Raw genomic sequence first — 24,737 nt, 5'->3', positions numbered from 1 at the left:
AATCGAACCTGGATCCTTTGGCTTTGCAGGCAAACGCCTTAACCGCCAAGCAACCCCTCCATCCTTTTTTTTTTTTTCTTTTGGCTTCTCTGGGGTTAGCCTAGGCTAGCCCGGAACTCCTTGTAGCTCCAGGCTAGCCTGGAACTCACAGCAATGCTCCTGAACCTCTGCCTCTCAAGCGCTGGGATTAAATTAGGCGTGCTCCACCCCATCCGGCTTCGTCCCACTTTTACAGATCGGTAAAACCAAGCACAGAGATGATGGACCCTCGCCACCAAAACAAGAAAAGAATAAAAATCCGAGAAGACAAGATCCAGAGAACGTGCGAAGAACGCAGCAAACCGCAAGGAGCCCCCCTCGCCACTGCCGCGCCCACCGCGGGCCGCCACAGCCCGGCCTCCCGGCTCCAGAGCGCCTGCGCGCTCCCGGCCGCTTCCTGTCACATGACCGCGCTGCTCGGTCACGTGACCTTGCCTGTCCAGCCTGCACCCTGGGAAAGATGGCAGCCTATCTCCAGTGGCGGCGCTTTGTGTTTTTCGACAAGGAGCTGGTGAAGGAGCCGCTGGGCAGTGATGGGGCCGCTCCCGGAGCCGCGCCTGCCTCTGGCTCCACCGCTGCCAAGTTCCTCTGCCTCCCTCCGGGCATCACGGTGTGCGACTCGGGCCGGGGCAGCCTGGTCTTTGGAGATATCCTTCCCGTGGAGCTGGGATCCCGCTGGGATGGAGCCTGTCAGGGCCAGTGGTCGACGCCTCGCGCCACCTTCGTGAGATAGGAACCCAGAGCTCTTCCGTGGCTTACGGGAAGAAAGAAGTCTGTTTTCTAACTTGTCAGCTGAGCAGCCCTGGGCAAGTCGAACCTCGCTGGGCTTCAGTTTCCTTATCTGCAGAAAGGATGTAGATGCTAATTTGACAAGGTTATTTTAATAAATAGATGCTACTTTCGCTTTAAAGAGAAATGTGTAAGGGCCCATCTTCCCTGCCTAATGCTAGTAGGTGAGGCCGGGCAAGGACTCATGTCTTTAGTCCCTGCACTCGGGAGGCAGAGGGTAGAAGATCGCCCGTCAGTTCGAGGCCGGCCTGAGACTACATAGTGAACTCCAGGTCCGCCTGGGCTAGAGCGAGACCCTGACTCTGAAGAAAAAAAAAAAAAGTATATCGTAGGTAAGGAGGTACTGAAGATCGTTTAACCAGATGTGGTGGCTCACTGTTGTAATCCCAGCACTGAGGTTTGAGGTAGGAAGATCACCATGAGTTCAAGGCCAGCCTGGGCTAGAATGAGACCCTGCCCTCTCCCCCCAACAAAAAGAACATAATTGGTTTTTTTCTTGTTATATGTAAATGGATCTTGAAAAATTTAAATGTTAGTTGTTATCTCAATTCTGCACTTTGCTGCAACTGCCCAGCATCACTACAGTAATTTACCCGTGATTGACCGAGGCAAGGTTGAAAATTCAAGGTAGAATTCCTACTGCATGCTTATCACTTTTTTTTTTCCGGTTTTTCAAGGTAGGGTCTCACTCTAGCTCAGGCTGACCTTGAATTCACTGTGTAGTCTCGGGGTGGTCTTGAATTCACAGTGATCCTCCTACTTCTGCCTCCCTAGTGCTGGGATTTAAAGGCTTGCACCACCACGCCCAGCTGCTTAGCACTTTAGTACCATCAGAAATGAAAAATCATTCAGCAATGATCATACATATATACCAATAACTTTTAATTTCTAAATTAAGCCCAGTAAGAGATTAGCGACAGTAGCTAGTATTAAACCAGATTGGTTAAAGGCACTTGCTTGCAAAGCCTGCCCCAGCCACCTAGGTGAAGTGAAATGGGTGTGTTTGTGTGCAGCAGGAAGAGACCTAGTAGATTCACACACACATGCATACTTGCAAAGAAATATTTTAAAAAGTTATGTCATTATCCTGAAATTAAAGTTACGTAAATGTGGACTGAAAATATATGCTATTTTCCTTTTTCTGTTGGAGAGAGGATGAGCATGCCAGAACCTTCCTTCACTGCAAACAAACTCCAGATGCATGTGCCCCCTTGTGCATTTGGCTTATGTGGGTCCTGGGGAATAGAACCTGGGTGCTCTGGCTTTGCAGGCAAGTGCTTTAACCACTAAGCAATCTCTCCAGCCCTTTTCTCTTTTTTTAAAGTTTATTTTATTTATTTATTTGCAAGGAAAGAGAAAGAGACAATGGGTGTGCTAGGACTTCTGGCTACTGCAACTGAACTCCAGATGCATTCACTGCTGAGCCATCTCTCCAGTCCCTGCTTGTGCCACTTTTTTTTTTTTTTTCTTTCAAGGTAGGATCTTACTCTAGCCCAGGCTGACATTGAATTCACGCTAGTCTCACTCAGGGTGGCCTTGAACTCAAGGTGATCTTCCTACCTCTACCTCCTGAGTATTGGGATTAAAAGTATACGCCACCATGCCTGGCTTGTGCCACTTTTTGCATCTGGCTTAGAGACTGGCAGGCAGGGTTTACAAGCAAATGATTTTAACTGCTGAGCCATCTTCCCAGTCCCCTAAGATATCTCAATTCCTCATTGTACTGTAGTAGTATTTTCAGAGCGTGGTTGACAACAGAGACCTAAAAGCACAGAGAATGAAGCCACAGGTGGGGTTGGAGGAGACTGTTTTCATTCTTCATAAAGGAAGCTCCTTGACTATCTTGCACATATGGAAGGCCAGATCTGGTTCTTGCCACGTTCTCTACAGCTTACAGGTTTCCAGGCCTACAAACTACGAGTAACACACCTGTACCAACTGAAGCAGCACAATATTTTGGCATCTGTTGGAGAGGATGAAGAGGGTATTAACCCTTTGGTGAGTCCCAGATAGGAAGGATCCAGACGCTTGGGGATGTTTTTGGTTGGAGGAGACTAGCATTCGCTGTGGTCTGTCTACAGGTAAAGATCTGGAACCTAGAGAAGAGAGATGGTGGCAATCCCCTTTGCACTCGAATCTTCCCTGCCATCCCAGGAACAGAACCGACCGTTGTGTCTTGTCTGACTGTCCATGAAAATCTCAACTTTATGGCTATTGGTAAGCAGGAAGAAGGCAAAACTTGTATTCCTAGAATGTTTTCTTTTTAAATTTTTACTTACTGATTTATATATGGTTTGTATGTGTGTGCCAGGGCCTCTTGCCACTGCAGACAAACACCAGGCGATCACACCACTTTTTGCATTTGGCTTATGTGGGTGGCTTGGGAATTTAAGCCAGGCTGGCAGACTTTGTAAGCAAGTGCCTTTAACTGCTAAGCCATCTTCACAGTCTCTTCTCTATAGATTGTGCTTCAAGTTGTTTTTGCAGCACATCCTTATTATTTTCATGAGATCACTTGGTACTGAACTGAGGCCTTTGAGATTTTTTTGTTGTTATTTTGTTTTGTGTTTTGGTTTTCGAGGTAGGGTTTCACTCTAGCTCAGGCTGTCCTGCAATTCACTATGTAGTTTCAGGGTGGCCTCGAACTCATGGCCATCCTCCTACCTCTGCTTCTTGAGTACTGGGATTAAAGGCGTGCGCCACCACACCTGGTATTTTTTTTAATTTATTTTTTTATTGACAACTTCCATAATTGTAGACAATATCCCATGGTAATATCCTCCCTCCCTCCACTTTCCCCTTTAAAACTCCACTCTCCATCATATCTCCTCCCCCTCTCAATCAGTCTTTTATTTTGATGGCATGGTCTTTTCCTCCTATTATGATGGACTTGTGTAGGTAGTGTCAGGCACTGTTAGGTCATGAATATCCAGGCCATCTTGTGTCTGGAGGAGCACAGTGTAAGGAGTCCTTCCCTTCCTTTGGCTCTTACATTCTTTTTTTTTTTTAATTTTTAAATTTTTATTAATATTTTCCATGATTATACAAAAAACCCCATGGTAATTCCCTCCCTCCCCACCCCCACACTTTCCCCTTTGAAATTCCATTCTCCATCATATTACCTCCCCATTACAATCATTGTACTTACATATATACATTATCAACCTATAGGCTCTTACATTCTTTCTGCCACCTCTTTCGCAATGGACCCTGAGCCTTGGAAAGTGTGGTTGAGATATTTCAGTGCTGAACACTCCTCTGTCACTTCTTCTCAGCATCATGGTGCCTTCTGAGTCATCCCAAGGTCACTGCCATCTGAAAAGAGAAGGTTTTCATTAATATATGGGTATGAACATTAAGAGAAGTGTTTACTGGGCAGTTTGATAAGCATTGCATATACATTTAGCCAGACACCAGCAGACATTATACCTCTAGGGCTCATGATTACCCCTTTTGTAGGTTTTCAGTATCAGGGATGTATTCCCTCCCATGGAGTGGGCTTCTAGTCAAATTAGAGGGCGGTTGGTTTCCCCCATAATAGACATACCACTATTGCACCTGTTGGCTCATTTGGCCTGATTGGCCAAATATAAGGCTTGCAGTGTCCACTGTTGGGTATCTTCACTGGTGATTTCTCTCTCTCCTGTTGAACTTTGCAGTGTGGCTTTTTCCAGCTTTCTGTCAGCTGGTCTACAGGGAAGAGGTTTTCAGCTCAGCTCCAGCAGGGTTTTTCAGTGACCTTGCAGCCCAAGTATGTGGAGTCTTCAGCAATAGGGTCTTACCATCTATTTCTGGTGGGAAACCAAAGGCCTTAACAATAGCCTGTAATGTATTGGGGGCATCAGGGACCTCCCTGGCCAACAATTCACTGGAAAATCTCATCCCTGCCACTGAAAATTTTCTAGTAAGAATCTTTGGCTTCTGGGTCTTTCATTGTCCAAAAAAGTAGGTTTCCATGTAACTTATTTATATCCTCTTGTATTTTTTTAAGTTTTTTTTTTTTTTTTTTTTGAGGTAGGGTTTCACTCTAACTCAGGTTGACCTGGAATTCACTATTTAGTCTCAGGGTAGCCTTGAACTCATGACAATCTTCCTATATCTGCCTCCCGAGTGCTGGGATTAAAGATATGCATAGCATTTTGTATTTTGATTAGCTCTCCCTCCACCTTTCCTTTACTCAGTCTCTTCTCCTGACCTCACTTAGGCCTTTCCACCCCTGTTAGTCTGTTCTTCTACTTACATATATACAATACTATACTATTAAGTCCCTCCCTTTCTGTTCCCTTTATATCCTCTTTCTAGCTTACTGATCTCTGTTACTGAGTTTTATTCCAACTCACATAGAAATCCAATCATCTGTAGCTAGGATCTACATATGAGGAGAACATATGATGTTTGGCTTTCTGGGCCTGGGTTACCTCACTTAGTATAATCCTTTCCAGATCCATCCATTTTCCTGCAAATTTCATAATTTCATTTTCCTTTATCACTAAGTAGAACTCCATTGTACAAATGTGCCACATCTTCATTATCTACTCATTAGTTGAGGGACATCTAGGCTGGTTCTGTTTCCTAGCTGTTGTGAATAGACCAACAATAAAAATGGTTGAGCAAGTATCTCTAAGGTAGTCAGACGAGTCCTTAGGATATTTGCCTAGGAGTGGTACAGCCGGGTCATATGGTAGATCTATTTTTAGCTGTCTCAGGAACATCCACACTGATTTCCATAATGGCTAGACCAGATTGCATTCCCACCAACAGTGTAGAAAGATTCCTCTTTTTCCACATCCTCGCCAGCATTTATGGTCATTCGTTTTCAGATGGTAGCCATTCTGACAGGAGTGAGGTGGAATCTCAAGGTAGTTTTAATTTACATTTCCCTGATGGCTAGGTTTTTGTTGGTTTTTCGAGGTACTGTTGCTGTAGCTCAGGCTGACCTGGCATTCACTATGTAGTCTTAGGCTGGCCTCAAACTGTTCGCCGTCCTCCTACTTCTGTCTCCTGAGTGCTAGGATTAACAGCACATAACCACATCTAGCACTTATTGTTTTTGAGACAGGTTCTCATGTGGCCCAAGGTGTCCTTAGACTAGCCAAGGATGACTTTGCTTCTGATCCTTCTTCCTGTTCTTCTCAAGTGCTGAGGTTATAGCATATACCACCACACTTGGTTTATGTAGTCCTGAGGATCAAACACAGGCTTTGTGCAAGGACTTGACTGACTGACGTATATTTTTAGCCCAAACTTTTAATAGTCTTCTTTTTCCTCTCCACTTGCTGATCTTTCCAGCCTTTCTCAGGTGCTGATTTCTGCTCTTGTGCAGGTTTTGCGGATGGCAGTGTCACCTTGAACAAAGGTGACATCACCCGGGACCGGCATAGCAAGACTCAGATTTTGCACAGGGACAACTATCCTGTTACTGGACTTGCCTTTCGCCAAGCAGGAAAGACCACTCACTTGTTTGTTGTGACAACTGAGAATGTTCAGGTGTGACTAAGACTACTACTGTTAGGGGCAAACAACAAAGGCTTCTCCATTATTCAGGGTGTAGGTGAAAGCTGGCAGGAGAGCTGGGAATCTTAATTTTTCATCACATAGCCTTGAATCATTTGCCCAACTTAATGTTTTATTTCTTCATTTAGGAGACTGGAGGGAGCTAGGTCCAGGAAAAGAACTCTGTGCTTGTAGTAAAATAGGATGTTTTCCCCCCGCCCCAATTTGTTAATTTGACAGAGAAGTTGGTTTATCCCCTTGGCTCTCAGGGCTACACTCTTATTGTTGGATTTGGGGATCAAGCCCAGAGCCTCATACATGCTGTGTTTGCACTCTGCCATTGAACTACTTCCCCAGCCCAGGTATACACTTCTTTTTTTGGGGGGGGGGGATGTTGGTCTTTTTTGTATTTTTGGTTTTTCAAGGTAGGGTCTCACACTAGCTCAGGCTGACCTGGAATTCACTATGTAGTCTCAGGATGGCCTGGAACTCAAAGTGATCCTTCTACCTCTGCCTCCTCAGTGCTGGGATTAAAGGTGTGTGCCACCACGCCCAGCCCACATGTACACTTCTGATACAACAGTGAAAGATGATTGCATTGGGTTTACTTTGCAGAATTGCTGAAATAGGTAGTGATAATTTAAAAAGAAAGAAAAGTGGCTCCTGTGAGTATATCCATCTAGTACAGATATGTCCAACCTGTGGACTACAAGCATCCCAGGATAGCTGTGCATGTGGCCAAATACATTTGTAAATGACAACATTGTGTCAAAATGCCAAACAGTTCACCATCCCTTATCCAGTAGATACATGATGGTTACTGAGAAAGGCACACAGCTCAAGGAAAGTCTTAGAATGCTAAGATGGAAAAAAGCATAGAATTGGGAATGCTTTCATAAAGCCTTGGGTTCTGTCACTTCAAAAAAGAGCCTGCTAACGTTTTCTTTCTTTTGGCAGTCCTATATAGTTTCTGGAAAGGACTACCCTCGTGTGGAATTGGACACCCATGGTTGTGGCCTGCGCTGTTCAGCCCTGAGCGACCCTTCTCAGGACCTGCAATTCATTGTTGCTGGGGATGAGTGTGTCTACCTTTACCAGCCTGATGAACGTGGGCCCTGCTTTGCCTTTGAGGGTCATAAACTCATCACGCACTGGTTTCGAGGTTATCTTGTCATTGTTTCCCGTGACCGGAAGGTTTCTCCCAAGTAAGGATTACAGGGAGAAGGGATAAAAAAGAAGACTAGGCTTGTTTTCCAAACCTAAACTGATTTAAAAATCTTTTATTACGTATTTTATTTTGGAGATAGGGTCTTGCTCTAGCCCAGGCTGACCTGGAATTCACTCTGTATTCTCAGGGTGGCCTCCAACTCACAGCAATCCTCCTACCTCTACCTCCTGAGTGTTGGGATTAAAGGCGTGCACCACGCCTGCCTGATTTAAAAATCTTAATGCCTAGATCCTACCAACCTTGTACTTGGGCTTTAATGTAGACTTTATTTCCAGCTGGACTAGTGCTTTTGCTGGAGACATTTACTGTGTAGCCCTTGTGTTTTAGAATGCTCCAGAGAAATTGGACCTGGGATTACATTTTTTACTATTTGGCTAAAATAAGTTGGTCAGAACAACACGGGATTGAGTGGTGGCGAAATTGAGAAGTACTAGACACGGGGCGGTGGGTGTTTTGCATGATAGTAGTGCTCCCTGTTGGGTGTCCATTTGTTTCGTTCAGTACCAGGCACAGTTTCTAATATATATCAGGCAATGACTGATAATTCATTAAGTGAGTAGGTGTATGTGCCTGATTTTCTACTCTCTTGGCCCAATGATAGGATCCTAAAAGATAAGATCAAGATTATGTTCTTTTGCACAGCCATCACCACAGTTCTACGAGTATGAGAGGAGCTAGTAGAGGGGCCAAAGAGGTGATTTGTTCTAGGTGGAAGTGGCAGCTTCAAAGTTGTTCTGGGAAAGAAACAACAGGGAGTGCTGACAACAGAGCTGGTCCAAATAGCCAGTGTCTTTTCTTTCCTGCACAGGTCAGAGTTCACCAGCAGAGACTCACAGAGCTCTGACAAGCAGATTCTCAATATCTATGACCTATGCAACAAGTTCATCGCCTATAGTGCTGTCTTTGAGGATGTGGTGGACGTTCTTGCTGAGTGGGGCTCCCTGTATGTGCTGACGCGGGATGGACGGGTCCATGCACTGCAGGAAAAGGACACACAGACCAAACTGGAGGCAAGGCCACCAGGTTCTCAGAGCTGACATGGGCATCTGGAAGAAGCTACAGGAAGGGGTTCTCTAAGTCCAGGATTTTTTTGGGGGGGGGGTCAAACTTTAGTTAGATTCCTTAGTGTAGGATTAGAAGCAAATGGCTTCTAAGTGGTGACTCACACCTTTAATTCCAGCACTTAGGAGGTTGAGGTGGGAAGATTGCCATGAGTTTGAGGCCAGCCTGGCCTACAGAGTGAGATTCTATCTCAAAATAAATAAAAACAGGGCTATGGAGATGGTTCAATGGTTAAATGTGCTTGTTTGTGAAGCCTGACAGTTTGGGGTCAATTTCCCAGTAATACACTTAAACCAGATGTACAAAGTGACACATGCAACTGGAGTTCATTTGTAGTGGCAAGAGGTCCTGGCATGCCCATTCTCTCTTGCTCTTTAGTAAACATAATATTTTAAAACATGATGTGGGTGCTGGGTGTGGTGGTGCACACCTTTAATCCCAGCACTCGGGAGGCAGAGGTAGGAGGATCACTATGAGTTCGAGGCCATCCTGAGATTACGTAGTGAATTCCAGGTCAGCTTGGACTGGAGTGAAACCCTACCTTGAAAAAATAAAAAAAAATGATGTGGTTAGCTGGGCTGGTGGCACGTGCCATTAATCCCAGCACTCAGGAGGCAGAGGTAGGTGGATCGCGCTGTGAGTTGGAGGTCACCATGAAACATACATAGAGAATTCCAGGTTAGCTTGGGCTATATCAAAAAACAGCAACAAAAAAATTATGTTGGATATGGCTTTGGAGGGGACTAATGGAGGGAACCTGAACCTTCCCCTTTTGTTTGCAGAGTCTATTTTTTTTTCAATTTATTAGAAAGAATGGGCATGCCAGAACCCCTAGCCACTGCAAATGAATTCCAGACACAAGCACCACCTTATGCATCTGGCTTTTATGTGGGTCCTAGGGAATCGAACCTGGGTCCTTAGGCTTTGCAGGCAAGTACCTTAACCACTGAGTCATCTCCCCAGCTCTGTTTGTGGAGACTTTTATGAGGAGAAGTGATGTTGATCTTGGGGTTAGCTTGAGGCCTTTGTCTATAATTAGGAAAATTATAACTCCAGGACTAGATGGGCTTGTGTGTTACAAGTACACACTAGGAAGGTGTCTGCTAAGGATTGCTTCTACCAATTTTGTAATCTCTCTTTCCATCTAGATGCTGTTTAAGAAGAATCTTTTTGAGATGGCAATTAACCTGGCCAAGAGCCAGCATCTGGATAGTGATGGGCTGGCTCAGATCTTCATGCAGTATGGAGATCATCTCTACAGCAAGGGCAACCATGATGGGGCTGTCCAGCAGTATATCCGGTCAGTCTGGAGGTTCTGTGAAGTGTAGCCCTGGATGCAGAGACAGGGAGCCAGATTGTTCAGAGTCATGCTGGGTTGGGGTGGGGAAGGGGAAATGTTCACTTTTCCTACAGAAACCAATGTCTCAAGTAATAGGACAAGCTGGCTCTGGTGCTGCATGCCTGTAATCCTAGCACTTCAGAGGTTGAAGCAAGGGGATCACGAGTTCCAAGACTAGCCTGAGCTACATAATGAGATACTGTTTCAAAAATGCTAGACAGAGATTTATTTATTTGTATGTATGTATTGTACATGTATACTGGGTTGCCAGCCCAAACAAGCCAGACTCTTGTAACACCTTTTATGTTCATTTTATTTATTTATTTTGGTTTTTTGAAGTAGGGTTTTACTCTAGCTCAGGCTAACCTGGAATTCCTCAGGGTGGCCTTGAACTCATGGTGATCCTCCTACCTCTGCTTCCCAAGTGCTTGGATTAAAGGTATGTGCCACCACTCCTGGCTTATGTTCACTTTATATGGGTGGTTTGGGAATTGAACCCAGGCCTGCAGGCTTTGCAAGAAGGTGCCTTTTAACTGCAAGCCATCTTCCTAACCCTTTGCCCTAGTGTGTTAAAAGAAAAATGGGGGCTGGAGAGATGGCTTAGCAGTTAAGCGCTTGCCTGTGAAGCCTAAGGACCCCAGTTCGAGGCTCGGTTCCCCAGGTCCCACGTTAGCCAGATGCACAAGGGGGCGCACGCGTATGGAGTTCGTTTGCAGAGGCTGGAAGCCCTGGCGCGCCCATTCTCTCTCTTTCTCCCTCTTTCTCTCTGTGTCTGTCGCTCTCAAATAAATAAATAAATAATTTTAAAAAAAAAAGAAAAATGGGTTGGAGAGATGGCTTAGTGGTTAAGGTGCTGCCTAAAAAGCCTAAGGACCCATGTTTGACTCTCCACGTCCCACATAAGCCAGACACATAATGATACAACTGCATAAAGTCATACATGCTCATAAGGGAGCACATGCATGTGGAGTTCAATTGAGTGGCTGGAGGCCCTGGCACACCATTTCTTTCTCTTTTTCACTCTCTCACATAAAAAAAAGGCAGTGCTGGGTGTGGTGGTGCACACCTTTAATCCCAGCACTTGGGGAGCAGAGGTTAGGAGGATCATGGTGAGTTCAAGGCCACCCTGAGACTACATAGTGAATTCCAGATCAGCCTGAGCTAGAATGAAACCCTACCTTGAAAAACCATAAATAAATAAATAAATAATAAAATAAAGGCAACAGGCAGGTGTGGTGGTACACGCCTTTAATCCCAGCACTTGGGAGGCAGAGGTAGGAGGATCACCATGAGTTCAAGTCTACTCTGAGACCTCATAGTGAATTCCATGTCAGCCTGTACTAGAGTGAGACTCTACCTCAGGAAAAAAAAAAAGTAGTCTGTTGGACTTGCCTCAAAAAATAAAAATAAAAGAGATGGCTTAGTGGTTAAACACTTGCCTGTGAAGCCTAAGGACCCTGGTTCGAAGCTTGATGCCCCAGGACCCACGTTAGCAGATGCACGAGGGGGTGCACGTGTCTGGTGTTTGCAGTTCGTTTGCAGTGGCTGGAAGTCCTTGCATGCCCATTCTCTCTCTCTATCTGCCTATTTCTTTGTCACTCTCAAATAAATAAAAATGAACAAAAAACTTTTTTTTAAGATGAAAATAGGGGGACTAGAGAGATGGCTTGGTGGGGGGGGGGTGTTGGGGTTAAGGTGCTTACCTTCAAAGCCTAATGACCTGGGTTCTGTTCTCCAGTAAACCACATAAAACCAGATGCACAAAGTGGTACATGTACCTGGAGTTCATTTGCAGTGGATAGTGGCCCTGGTATGCCCATTCTCTTTTTTCTCTCAATTAAATAAATAAATAAATATATATATTGAATTTTTTTTTAATTTTTATTAACATTTTCCATGATTATAAAATATATCCCATGGTAATTCCCTCCCTCCCCACCCCCACACTTTCCCGTTTGAAATTCCATTCTCCATCATATTACCTCCCCATTACAATCATTGTAATTACATATATACAATATCAACCTATTAAGTATCCTCCTCCCTTCCTTTCTCCACCCTTTATGTCTCCTTTTCAACTTACTGGCCTCTGCTACTAAGTATTTTCATTCTCACGCAGAAGCCCAGTCATCTGTAGCTAGGATCCACATATGAGAGAGAACATGTGGCGCTTGGCTTTCTGGGCCTGGGTTACCTGACTTAGTATAATACTTTCCAGGTCCATCCATTTTTCTGCAAATTTCATAACTTCATTTTTCTTTACCGCTGAGTAGAACTCCATTGTATAAATGTACCACATCTTCATTATCCACTCATCTGTTGAGGGACATCTAGGCTGGTTCCATTTCCCAGCTATTATAAATTGAGCAGCAATAAACATGGTTGAGCATGTACTTCTAAGGAAATGAGATGAGTCCTTTGGATATATGCCTAGGAGTGGTATAGCTGGGTCATATGGTAGATCAATCTCTAGCTGCTTTAGGAACCTCCACACTGTTTTCCACAATGGCTGGACCAGATTGCATTCCCACCAGCATTGTAGAAGGGTTCCTTTTTTTCCACATCCCCGCCAACATTTATGATCATTTGTTTTCATGATGGTGGCCAATCTGACAGGAGTGAGATGGAATCTCAATGTAGTTTTAATCTGCATTTCCCTGATGACTAGTGACGTAGAACATTTTTTTAGATGCTTATATGCCATTCGTATTTCTTCCTTTGAGAACTCTCTATTTAGCTCCATAGCCCATTTTTTGATTGGCTTGTTTGATTTCTTATTATCTAACTTTTTGAGTTCTTTGTATATCCTAGATATTAATCCTCTATCAGATATATAGCTGGCGAAGATTTTTTCCCATTCTGTAGGTTGCCTCTTTGCTTTTTTCACTGTGTCCTTTGCAGTGCAAAATCTTTGTAATTTCATTAGGTCCCAGTGGTTAATCTGTGGTTTTATTGCCTGAGCAATTGGGGTTGTATTCAGAAAGTCTTTGCCAAGACCAATATGTTGAAGGGTTTCCCCTACTTTTTCCTCTAGCAGTTTCAGAGTTTCAGGTCTGATGTTAAGGTCTTTAATCCATTTGGACTTAATTCTTGTGCATGGTGAGAGAGAAGAATCTATTTTCATCCTTCTGCAGATATTTATCCAGTTTTCAAAACACCATTTGCTGAAGAGGCTGTCTCTTCTCCAATGAGTATTTTTGGCATTTTTATCGAATATCAGGTGGCTATAGCTACTTGGGCTTACATCTGGGTCCTCTATTCTGTTCCACTGATCTACATGTCTGTTTTTGTGCCAGTACCATGCTGTTTTTGTTACTATGGCTCTGTAGTATAGGTTAAAATCAGGTATGGTGATACCACCAGCCTCTTTTTTGTTGCTCAGTATTATTTTAGATATTCGAGGTTTTGTGTGATTCCAAATGAATTTTTGGATTGTTTTTTCTATTTCCATGAAGAAAGCCTTTGGAATTTTGATAGGGATTGCATTTAATGTGTAGATTGCTTTAGGTAAGAATGCCATTTTCACGATATTGATTCTTCCAATCCAGGAACAAGGGATGTTTCTCCACTTTCTAGTGTCTTGTGCAATTTCTCGCTTGAGTGTTTTAAAGTTCTCATTGTATAGATTCTTTACTTCCTTGGTTAGGTTTATTCCAAGGTATTTTATTTTTTTTGATGCAATTGTGAATGGGAGTGATTCTCTGATTTCATCCTCTGTGTGTTTGTTGTTAGCATATATGAAGGCTACTGATTTCTGTGTATTTATTTTGTATACTGCTACATGGCTGTAGGTTTTGATCAGCTCTAACAGTTTGCTAGTAGAGTCTTTAGGGTCCTTTATTTATAGAATCATGTCATCTGCAAATAATGATAACTTGATCTCTTCCTTTCCAATTTGTATTCCTTTTATGTGTCTCTTGCCATATTGCTATGGCTAAGACTTCCAAAACTATATTAAATAAAAGTGGGGACAGTGGACATCCTTGTCTTGTTCCTGATTTTAGTGGAAAAGCTTCCAATTTTTCCCCATTTAGTAATATGTTGTCTGTAGGCTTGTCTTAAATAGCTTTTATTATATTGAGATATGTTCCTTCTATTCCCAGTCTCTGTAGGACTTTTATCATGAAGGCATGTTAGATTTTGTCAAATGCTTTCTCTGCATCTAATGAGATGATCATGTGATTTTTGTCCTTCAACCCGTTTATGTAATGTATTATATTTATAGATTTGCGTATGTGGAACCATCCCTGTATCTCTGGGATAAAGCCTACTTGGTCAGGGTGAATGATCTTTTTGATATACTCTTGTATTCTGTTTGCCAATATTTTGTTGAGAATTTTCATAGAAGGAGTTTGGTAGAATTCCTTCTTTTTCTATTTCCTGGAAAAGCTTAAGAAGCAATGGTGTTAGCTCCTCCTTGGAGGTCTGGTAAAATTCAGCAGTGAATCCATCTGGGCCTGGGCTTTTTTTAGTTGGGAGATTATTGATAACTGTTCGGAGAGATGGCTTAATGGTTAAGGTGGTTGCCTGCAAAGCCTCAGGATTCAGGTTCAATTCCCTAGGACCCATGTAAGTAAGGTGTACAAAGTGGCATATGTGTCTAGAGATTGTTTACAGTGGCTAGAGGCCCTGGTGCAAAAAAAAAAAAAAAAAAAAGGCTGGGCATGGTAGCACATGTGTTTAGTCCCAGCACTTGGGAGGCAGATGTAGAAGGATCACTGTGAGTTTGAGGCCAGCCTAAGATTACATAGTGAATTTCATGTCAGCCTGGGCTAGAGTGAGATACTACTTCAAAAAGGTGGGGGGGCTGGAGAGATGTGATGGCTTAGCATTTGCCTACAAAGTGTAAGGACCCAGATTTGATTCCTCAGTATCCACATAGCCAGATGTACATGGTGGTGCATGCATCTGGAATTCATTTGCATTGGCTCGAGGCCCTGATGTGCCCATCCCCACTCTGTATCTGTCTCTCTCACTCTCTATTTTTTTATTTTTTTGAGGTAGGGCCTCACTCAAACCAAAGCTGACCTGGAATTCACTATGTAGTCTCAGGGTGACCTCAAATTCATGACGATCCTCTACCTCTGCCTCCCAAGTGCTGGGATTAAAGATATGTGCCACCGCATCTGGCTTCTCTCTCTCTGTAATAAATTTAAAGAAAACCCAGGACTGGAGAAATGGCTCAGTGGTTAAGGCACTTGCCTGTAAAGCCTAAGGACCCAAGTTCAGTTCCCCAATACCCGTGTAAAGCCAGAAACACTAAGTGGCACATGCATCTGGAGTTCATTTGCAGTGGCAGGAAACCCTGCTACACCCAAACTCGTTCTCTCTGTGTCTTCCTGTTTCTCTCTCTTGATCTTTCAAACAAATAAAGAAAATAATAAATGAAAAAAAGTCACAGAAAAAGAAAAAATTGTACTTACCTTCTACATCCCTGTTTCTCTTCCTTGGGGCTGGAGAGATGGCTTAGTGGTCAAGGCAGTTGCCTGCAGAGCCCACGGACCTGAGTTCAGTTCCCCAGTACCCATGTAAAGCCAGATGTACAAGGTAGCACATGTACCTGGGCTTTGTTTTCATTGGCTAGAGGATCTTCCATGTCCATTCTCTCTCAATCTCTCTCTCTCTTTATTAATTAGTTTTGCACTCAGTGAATATAGTCAGTTTGGTACCATTGTTAGGCTCATCCATGTCCTATCCCCTCCCCTGGCCCCTCGTTGAGGTGTATTGGTCATGCATTCTGGAGTTAGCCCACAGTTATGGGTAGGATAAATGTCTCTGTATATCATGACCCAACATGTGGCTCTGACATTCTTTCCGCTCCCCTGAGCCTTGTTGGGTTCAATTTTGGTCTGCTTCAGTGATGAGGTGTCTTTCTCTCTTTTTCATCTGCTTCTCAAATAAATAAAATATCCCTCTTTTTGTGTGAATATATGAAATTCCCTGATAAGAGATCTATCTAGCCTCTTTCCTAATCTCTAGAATTCCTATTGTTAGACAGCTTTAAGAGCCAGTGTCCTGGGCTGGGCATGATAGTGTTTACCTGTAATCCCAGCTTTTGGGAGCGAGAGGCAGGAATATTGCCACAAGTTTTGAGGCCACCTTGGTCTACTAGTAATTTCAAGGACAGCCCGGGCAGCTACATAAACCCATCTGAGAACACAAAAGAAAAGGGCTGGAGAGATGACTTAGTAGTTAAGGTGCTTGCCTGCCAAGCCTGAGAACTCATGTTCAAATTCCAGGTCCCACATAGCCAGATGCACAGTGACGTAAGCCACAAGGGGGCACATACATCTGTAGTTTGTAATAGGGCTGGAGAGATGGCTTAGCTGTTAAGGCGCTTGCCTGCAAAACCAAAGGACCCAGATGCACAAGGTGATGCATGCATCTGTTGTTTGTTTGCAGTGGTTGGAGGCCCTGGCGTGCCCATTCTCTTTCTCTCTTTCTCTGCCTCTTTTTCTCTTTCAAATAAATGAATAAAAATAATAATAGAAAGAAGCTGGGTGTGGTGGTGCATGGCCTTAGTCTCAGCACTCTGGAGGCTAAGGTAGGATGGTCACCATGAGTTTGTGGCCAGTGTGGAGATACAAAGTAAGTTTCAATTCAGCCTGGGCTGGAGTGAGACACTGTCTCAAAAAAGGGGGAAAAAAAGTTAACTAGTGCTGTGAAGCCTGGCACAGTATAGTCTGTAGTTAGTAGCCTTGATGATACCTGGTACTTTGTTAGAAATGAGCTCCCCAACATCTACTGAAACATCATTTGCATTTTAACAAGATTTATAAATGTTTCTTACATAGTTTGTGAAGCATACTGATTCAGATCCATGTGATATACACATTTCTGTAGGACCATTGGAAAATTGGAGCCATCTTACGTGATCCGCAAGTTTCTCGATGCCCAGCGCATCCACAACCTGACTGCTTACCTGCAGACCCTACACCGACAGTCCCTGGCTAACGCCGACCATACCACCCTGCTCCTGAATTGTTATACAAAGCTCAAAGACAGCTCAAAGTTGGAGGAATTCATCAAGGTGACGGGTAGTGTTGGATGGGATGATTCCTAGCGGTCTCATTGAGCACAGGTGGCTCTGCCAGGGCTTCCCTTCCTTTAGCAGGACATGGCAAAAGGAAAGGGCTGACTTTATTTGGGAATCAGAACCCTCTACTTTATAGATAAGGAAGAAGGCTACTCATAGTAGTAGCTCTTTTTTGGTTTTTCAATGTAGGGTCTCGCTCTAGCCCAAGCTAACCTGGTACTGTCAGGGTGGCTTTGAACTCACGGCTATACTCCTACCTTCTGCCTGTGAGTGCTGGGATTAAAGGCGTACACCACCACACCTGGCCTCATTTTTACTTTCTTTCTTTCTTTTTATTTTTTTGTTTTTTTCCAGGTTGAGTCTTGCTGTAGCTCAGGCTGACCTGGAATTCACTCTGTAGTCTCAGGGTTGCCTTGAACTCAAGGTGATCCTCCTACTTCTGCCTCCTAAGTGCTGGGATTAAAGGTATGTGCCACCATACCTGGCTTTGTTTTATACTTTTTTTTTTTTTTTTTTTGTGGTATTTTGAGGTAGGATCTCACTTTGGCCCAGCTTGACCTGGAATTAACTATGTAGTCTCAGGGTGGCCTCAAACTCATGGCAATCCTCCTACCTTTGCCTCCTGAATGCTAGGACTATAGGCATGTACTACCTCACCTGGCTCATTTTTACTTTTTAAAATATTTTATTTTATTTTTTTATTTGAGAGAGGGAAAGAGAGGAGAGGCAGGGTGCCATGGCCTCCACCCACCGCAAATAAACACCAGATGCATGTGCCCCCTTGTGCATCTGGCTTATGTGGATCCTGGGGAATCGAACCGAGGTCTTTTGGCTTTGCAGGCAAGTGTCTTAACTGCTAAACCATTTCTCCAGCCCCGTTTTTTACTTTTTGAGACAGAATCTCGAGTCCTTAGTTTTCCATAGTATTGAAGCCCTGTCCTGTGTCTCTCTAACGATAGAAGCAGAAGAAAGCCATGGCTCTTTAGTCAGAAACTGAGTCAAAACGTAGATGTCCTCATCATATACTTCCTTCCTCTCCTTTCTTCAGCCACTTCTGTGCAAATGATTTTGTCTAATATCTCCCTGGCAGACAAAAAGTGAAAGTGAAGTCCACTTTGATGTAGAGACAGCCATCAAGGTCCTCCGGCAGGCTGGCTACTACACCCACGCCCTGTATCTGGCTGAGAACCATGCACATCACGAATGGTACTTGAAGATACAGCTAGAAGACATTAAGGTGGGCAAAGCGCTGTTTAAGGACAAGCCAGGAATGATGAAAGGTGGGTGAGGCAGGAGTGGGCACTAGTTTACCTTTTGCTTCTCCACAGAATTATCAAGAAGCCCTTCGGTACATTGGCAAGCTGCCGTTTGAGCAGGCAGAAAGCAATATGAAGCGCTATGGCAAGATCCTGATGCACCATGTACCAGAGCAGACCACCCAGTTGCTCAAGGGACTTTGTACTGACTACCGACCCAGCCCCGAAGGCCGAGGCGATCGGGAGGCTCCAGGCTGCCGGGTGAGGCTTATGGAGAACCACTTTGAGCCACAAAGATCACTTTAGGAGCTGCTGGGTACCAAGCCCACTCACTCAGCTGCTCTCTCCTCCTCCATCTCAGGCCAACTCCGAGGAGTTCATCCCCATCTTTGCAAACAACCCACGAGAGTTGAAAGCCTTCCTGGAGCACATGAGTGAAGTGCAGCCAGACTCACCCCAAGGCATCTATGATACCCTGCTGGAGTTGCGGCTGCAGAACTGGGCGCATGAGAAGGATCCACAGGTGAGGCCTATATAGAGAACGTGGGAGATGCTGGAGAAAAGACTGTTTTTGGGATGGGGGCATAGCTCAGTGATAGAGTGCTTGCCTTGCTTAGCAGGTGTGAGGCCCTGGATTATATCCCTAGCAATGAAGAGAAGAAAAGGCTGGGCGGGGTGGCACATGCCTTTTATCCCAGCACCGGGAGGCAAAGGTATGAGGATCACTGTGGTTTTTTGAACTCACAGGTATCCTCTACCTCAGCCCCCTGAGTTCTGGGATTAGAGACGTGGGCCACCACACCCAGTGTAACTCCCTTATGCTATTTTCCTTAGACCAGTAATACTTCATCTCACCTCTGGAGCTGAATAAAAGGCTGAACTGAGAGAAAGAGATAGTTGCTATGCTTTGTTCCAAGAGACCTTGTCATTTTCCCACTGATATCTAGCAGCCCTGCCCTCCTTCATCCCTAGGCGAAGGAGAAACTCCATGCGGAGGCCATCTCCCTGCTAAAGAGTGGCCGCTTCTGCGATGTGTTTGACAAGGCGCTGGTTCTGTGCCAGATGCATGACTTCCAGGATGGAGTCCTTTACCTCTATGAGCAGGGGAAGCTGTAAGAATTGGGAGACCTCCAGGGAAAAGGGAAGATCCAGGTAGTCTTCCCAGCACAGCCACTGAGGTGTGCCCTTGTCCTGGCCCAGGTTTCAGCAGATCATGCACTACCACATGCAGCACGAGCAGTACCGGCAGGTGATTGCGGTGTGTGAGCGCCATGGGGAACAGGAGCCCTCTCTGTGGGAGCAGGCCCTGAGCTACTTTGCTCGCAAGGAGGAGGACTGCAAGGAGTACATGGCAGCTGTACTCAAGCATATTGAGACCAAGAACCTCATGCCGCCCCTTTTAGGTATTTGGGAGGATTTGGGTGGACAGCTGGTTGTCATAGTCATGGGCTCTGCAGCAAGAGGCCTTTAGCTCTACTCAGAGAGCACTGTTCGATTCATTGTTTTACTTTCACCCCTTCCCCCCAACCAACCTCAGTGGTGCAGACCCTGGCCCACAACTCCACAGCGACTCTTTCCGTCATCCGAGACTACCTGGTCCACAAACTGCAGAAACAGAGCCAGCAGATTGCACAGGATGAGCTGCGGGTGAGACGATACCGAGAGGAGACCACACGCATCCGCCAAGAAATTCAAGAACTCAAGGCAAGGTAGCCAGCCACACTGGGGTACTTGGTGGGGAGGGAAGTTTGCAGGAGGAAACCTTGGCCCTCATAAGGTGCTATTCCATAGTTTTTCCAGAGGAGTGTGAGGAGTAAGAGCATTTTTACATTTCTCTCACTCTCTGTTTTTTTGTTTTTCAAGGTAGGGTCTCACTGTAGCCCAGGCTGACCTGGGACTCACTATGTAGTCTCAGGGTGGCATCGAACTCACAGTGATCCTCCCGAGTTCTGGGATTAAAGGTGTGCACCACCTCGCCCGTTTTTTTATTTTTTATTTTTTATGGTGGTGGGATCAAACCCAGAGCTTCCTGCACATATTCTAGGTACCCGCTCTATCACTGAACCACACATGCCCAGCCCTTTGCAGATCATGGAAAGCTTTCAAAAAATGATTAACACATAAATCATTACTGGGTTTGAGAGGACTCATAGCAAGTGCTTTTCTTTCTGCATGTGCCATGTTTATCTCTTCTAAGCAGGCAGCTGAGTTGCAAAGCCATTCTGAGATAAAATTTGACTTAAAAGAGTGCATTATGGCCAGGCTTGGTGGCACATGCCTTTTTCTCATCACTTGAGAGGCCAAGGTAGGATCACTGTGAGTTCAAGGCGAGCCTGAGACTACATAGTGAATTCCAGGTAGCCTGGGCTAGAGCATACCTCGAAAAACCAAGTTAAAAAAAAAAAAAAAGCAGGATGGGGATAATTTAGAATTTTTATTAAAAATTGTTTTTATTTGTTTGCAGATCTGGGAATTGAACGGAGAACCTGTAATTTGCTAGGCAAGCTTTCTACCACTAAGATACAACTCTAGTGCTCAAGCAGGGTGTGGTGGTACATACCTTTAATCTCTGCTCTTAAACTCAGGAGGCTGAGGTAGAAGGATTGTTGTGAGTTCCAGGCCAGTCAAGGGCTACCAAGCAAGTTCCAGGTGAATGAACTTGGGCTAGAGTGAGACTCTATCTTGAAAAAACAACAAAACAAAACAAAACCAAATAAAAAAGTGGGCTGGAAAGATGGTTCTGTGGTTAAGGGAACTTGCTTGCAAAAAGAAAGGAAGGAAGGAAGGAAGAAAACCCAGCACTCTGTTTTTTGTGCATGTGTATTTTTTCAGGGTATGTGTGTGTGTGTGGTATGTGTGATATGAGTATGTATGCATGCATGTGGTGTATGCATGTATGTGTGGAGGCCAAGAGGAAGATGTCAGGTGTCATCCTCTGCGCTCTTCTGCTTTATTTCCCTGAGACAGTCTCTCACTGAAGCTAGAGCACTCCAGTTTTTGGTTAGACTGGCTGACCAGGGAGCCCCAGTGATCCTCCGCTCTCTCATCCTCAGTGCAGGGGTTACAGACGTGCACAGTGATTCCTAGATTTTGGTATGGGTACGGGGGATCAGGTCAGGTCCTCATGCTTTCACAGCAAGCACTCTTACCCACTGAGCCATCCAACCCCTGCACTATTTACTTTTTATTTTGAGACAAGGTCTCCTTAAATTGCCCACACTTGCCTTGAACTCATTCTGTAGCCCAGGCTGGCCTTGATCTTGTGACCCTTCTGCGTCAGCTTTCTGAATAGCTAGTATTAAAAGCCTTCTCCACTAGGCATGCTTTTTAAAAATATTTTATTTTTTTATTTGAGGGGGAAGAGAATGAGAATGGTAGTTAGTTACAGAACCTCTGCCTTCTGCAAATGAACTCCAGATGCATATGCTCCTTTGTGTGTCTGGCTTTATATGGGTAATGGGGAATCAAACCCAGACCATCACACTTTGTAAGCAAGTGCCTTTAACCACTGAGCCATCTCTCAAGCTCTGATTTATTTGTTTTTGAGACACAATCTCATTCTGTTGTCCAAACTGGCCTCTAACTCACAACAGTCTTCCTACATCATTGCCGCTGAGATTATAGGCATGAGCCACCATGCCCAGCTAAAATTATTTCTGGTGAAGATTATTCCCAAGTGTTAAGTATTTTTTTATTTTTATTTTTTTGACACAGTCCCATGTAGCCCGGGCTGACCTCAAACACTATGTAGCTGCTGAAATTAGCCTTAAACTTCTGATATTCCTGCCTCTGACTCCTAAGTGTGAGGATAATAGGTGTGACCATTACATCTGGCTGTCCCAAGTCTTAAATCTCTCCTGCCCTTAACATTGTGGACTATTTCTTAGACAGCAGTTTCTTTTTTTCTTTCTCTTTCTTTTTTTTTAAAAATGTTTTTGTTTATTTTTATTTATTTACTTAAGAGCAACAGACAGAGAGAGAAAGAGGCAGAGAGAGAGAGAATGGGCATGCCAGGGCTTCCAGCCACTGCAAACGAACTCCAGACATGTGCACCCCCTTGTGCATCTGGCTAACGTGGGTCCCAGGGAATCGAGCCTTGAACCCGGGTCCTTAGGCTTCACAGGCAAGCGCTTAACCACTAAGCCACTTCTCCAGCCCCTTCTTTCTCTCTCTTTCTTTCTTTTTTTTTTTTTTTTTGAGGTAGGTTCTCACTCTAGCCCAGGCTGACCTAGAATTCACTATGTAGATTCAGGGTAGCCTTGAACTCACTATGATCCTCCTACCTCTGCCTCCCGAGTGCTGGGATTAAAGTCATGCGCCACCACGCCTGGCTGCTGCTGCTTCTTCTTCTTTTTTTTTTTTTAGTATTTTATTTTTATTTATTTATTTGACAGTGAAAGAGGGAGGGGAAGAGAGAGAATGGGCACACCAGGGCCTCCAGCCACTGCAAACGAACTCCAGATGTGTGGGCCCCCTTGTGCATCTGGCTTACATGGGTCCTGAAGAATCAAACTGGGATCCTTCTGCTTTGCAGGCACACGCCTTAACCACTAAGCCATCTGTTCAGCCCTCAGACAGCAGTTTCTTCATTCCACAAACACTCAGCCCCATTATGCCTCAAGCCTTCTGCAAACAGTATAGACAAGAAGCCCTTCCTGGAGCTGAAATCATAAAGGGAGAGACTGACAATAAATATTTTAAATAGGCAAGCTATTATGTGGTATTGTCTTAGGAGAAAATAACTGAGGAAAGGAGAAGGGTAAGGAATGTATTTTTAATATTTATTATTGGGGGGGCAGGTATATATAGAGAGAGACAATGAGAGAATGGGCGCACCAGGGCCTCCAGCCACTGAACTTTAGATGCATGTGCCACCTTGTGCATCTGGCTTATGTGGGTCCTGGGGAATCGAATTGTGGTCCTCTGACTTTCCAGGCAAGTGCCTTAACTGCTAAGCTATTTCTCCAGACCGTGTGTGTGTGTATGTATGTGTGTACACACACGCAGGGCCTTGAACATTCTTTTTTTTTATTTTTTATTTTTGGGTTTTCGAGGTAGGGTCTCACTCTAGCCCAGGCTGACCTGGAATTCACTCTGTATTCTCAGGGTGGTCTTGAACTCACGGCAATTCTCCTACCTCTGCTTCCCAAGTGCTGGGATTAAAGGCATGTGCCACCACGACCAGCCTGAACATTCTAATTCTAGGCAAACACTCTGCCACTGAACTAGAATCTCACTCATCTCCTGCTTGCTTTTATAGATGTATGCCACAATTTTAGATTAGAGGGCCACTTTTGAGTACATACCTGAAAGGAGTTAGTGGCACTTGTGAGTGCTGAAAGAATCCTCCTGAGTTAGTTGCATTGCAAAGTTTAACTCCAAGCTGGGTGTTGTGGTGCACACCTTAATCCCAGCACTCTGGAGACTATGGTAGGAGGATCGCCGTAAGTTCAAGGCCACCATGAGACTACAGAGTGAATTCCAGGTCAGCCTGGGCCACAGCCAGATCCTATCTCGAAAAACCAAAAAAAAAAAAAAAGCTTCATTCCAGGTGCAGAGCTTTTGACTGCCTTTAGGAGGTAAGAAGAGCAGCTGTGCAGGGACCTGCGGCCTTCTCTTTTCCTCTAGACTGTTGGGTCCACTGTTATGCTCTCCGCTTATTTCTTTGTCTCTTTGCTGTAGTCCAAAGATTTTCCAGAAGACCAAGTGCAGCATCTGTAACAGTGCCTTGGAGTTGCCCTCAGTCCACTTCCTGTGTGGCCACTCCTTTCACCAACACTGTTTCGAGAGTTACTCGGAAAGCGATGCTGACTGTCCTACCTGCCTCCCTGAAAACCGGAAGGTGATGGATATGATTCGGGCCCAGGAACAGAGACGAGATCTGCACGATCAGTTTCAGCACCAGGTGGGGATGGCCCTCAGTGTCACAGAGAGTTTGGCACCCGGGAGGGCTTGTTTCCTTTCTCCTCAGTCAGGAACTGAGCCCTGTGGAGCTGATGTGTCTTTCCTCCTGTTCCCCTGCAGCTCAAGTGCTCCAACGACAGCTTCTCTGTGATTGCCGACTATTTTGGTAGAGGGGTTTTCAACAAGTTGACTCTGCTGACTGACCCTCCCACAGCCAGACTGACCCCCAGCCTGGAAGCTGGGTTGCAGCGGGACCTGCTAATGCACTCTAGAAGGGGCACTTAAGCAACTTGCAGGCAAGCTTGTGACCTGGGACCTCACTGATGTGTCTGCTTGGAGCTGTTTCACATATGGCAGACAAGCCACAGCGCCATGCCCTCAGGACTTAAGGGGGTGTACTTTTCTGCTCCCTTCTTTTGCCAGCCTGCTGTCCCTCATATTGACTAACAGTATAGATTAGTCCACGCCAAGAGGGGAGGGCATCTCAACCACACTGTGGACAAGAGCTGCTTTATTCTCTGTTCAAGAGCACCAGGCCGTGCTTGGGTCCTTGCTCCTAGAGTCTGTAAATAAAAGAGTATAATGATTTGA

General features: G+C 44.8%; 1 protein-coding gene across 1 annotated transcript; it reads left to right on the top strand.

Annotated features, from left to right (window-relative positions):
• The first annotated feature begins 469 nt into the window (after positions 1-469).
• Positions 470-24,737, top strand: Vps11 (VPS11 core subunit of CORVET and HOPS complexes). Its single transcript, XM_004667380.3, has 16 exons — positions 470-686; positions 2,678-2,826; positions 2,910-3,045; positions 6,152-6,315; positions 7,279-7,526; positions 8,358-8,559; positions 9,760-9,911; positions 16,794-16,980; positions 18,077-18,223; positions 18,315-18,503; positions 18,604-18,765; positions 19,215-19,354; positions 19,443-19,645; positions 19,780-19,951; positions 23,925-24,147; positions 24,267-24,737. The coding sequence occupies exons 1-16, from the start codon at positions 500-502 to the stop codon at positions 24,429-24,431; spliced, it is 2,826 nt and encodes a 941-aa protein (XP_004667437.1). The 5' UTR covers positions 470-499; the 3' UTR covers positions 24,432-24,737.

Source organism: Jaculus jaculus, chromosome 3 (genome assembly GCF_020740685.1).
Source record: "Jaculus jaculus isolate mJacJac1 chromosome 3, mJacJac1.mat.Y.cur, whole genome shotgun sequence".
In the NCBI taxonomy this organism is placed as follows: Eukaryota; Metazoa; Chordata; class Mammalia; order Rodentia; family Dipodidae; genus Jaculus; species Jaculus jaculus.
Note: the sequence above shows the minus strand (reverse complement) of the source record. Positions and strands in the feature narration are given on the sequence as shown.

What these genes read in the sequence shown, in the direction of transcription:
- Vps11 (XM_004667380.3), top strand. Translation starts at nt 500, where the DNA reads ATGGCAGCCTATCTCCAGTGGCGGCGCTTTGTGTTTTTCGACAAGGAG. An exon ending in TCTCAACTTTATGGCTATTG is followed by an intron (nt 3,046 to 6,151) that starts GTAAGCAGGAAG and finishes GCTCTTGTGCAG; the next exon opens with GTTTTGCGGATGGCAGTGTC. An exon ending in TACAGCTAGAAGACATTAAG is followed by an intron (nt 18,224 to 18,314) that starts GTGGGCAAAGCG and finishes GCTTCTCCACAG; the next exon opens with AATTATCAAGAAGCCCTTCG.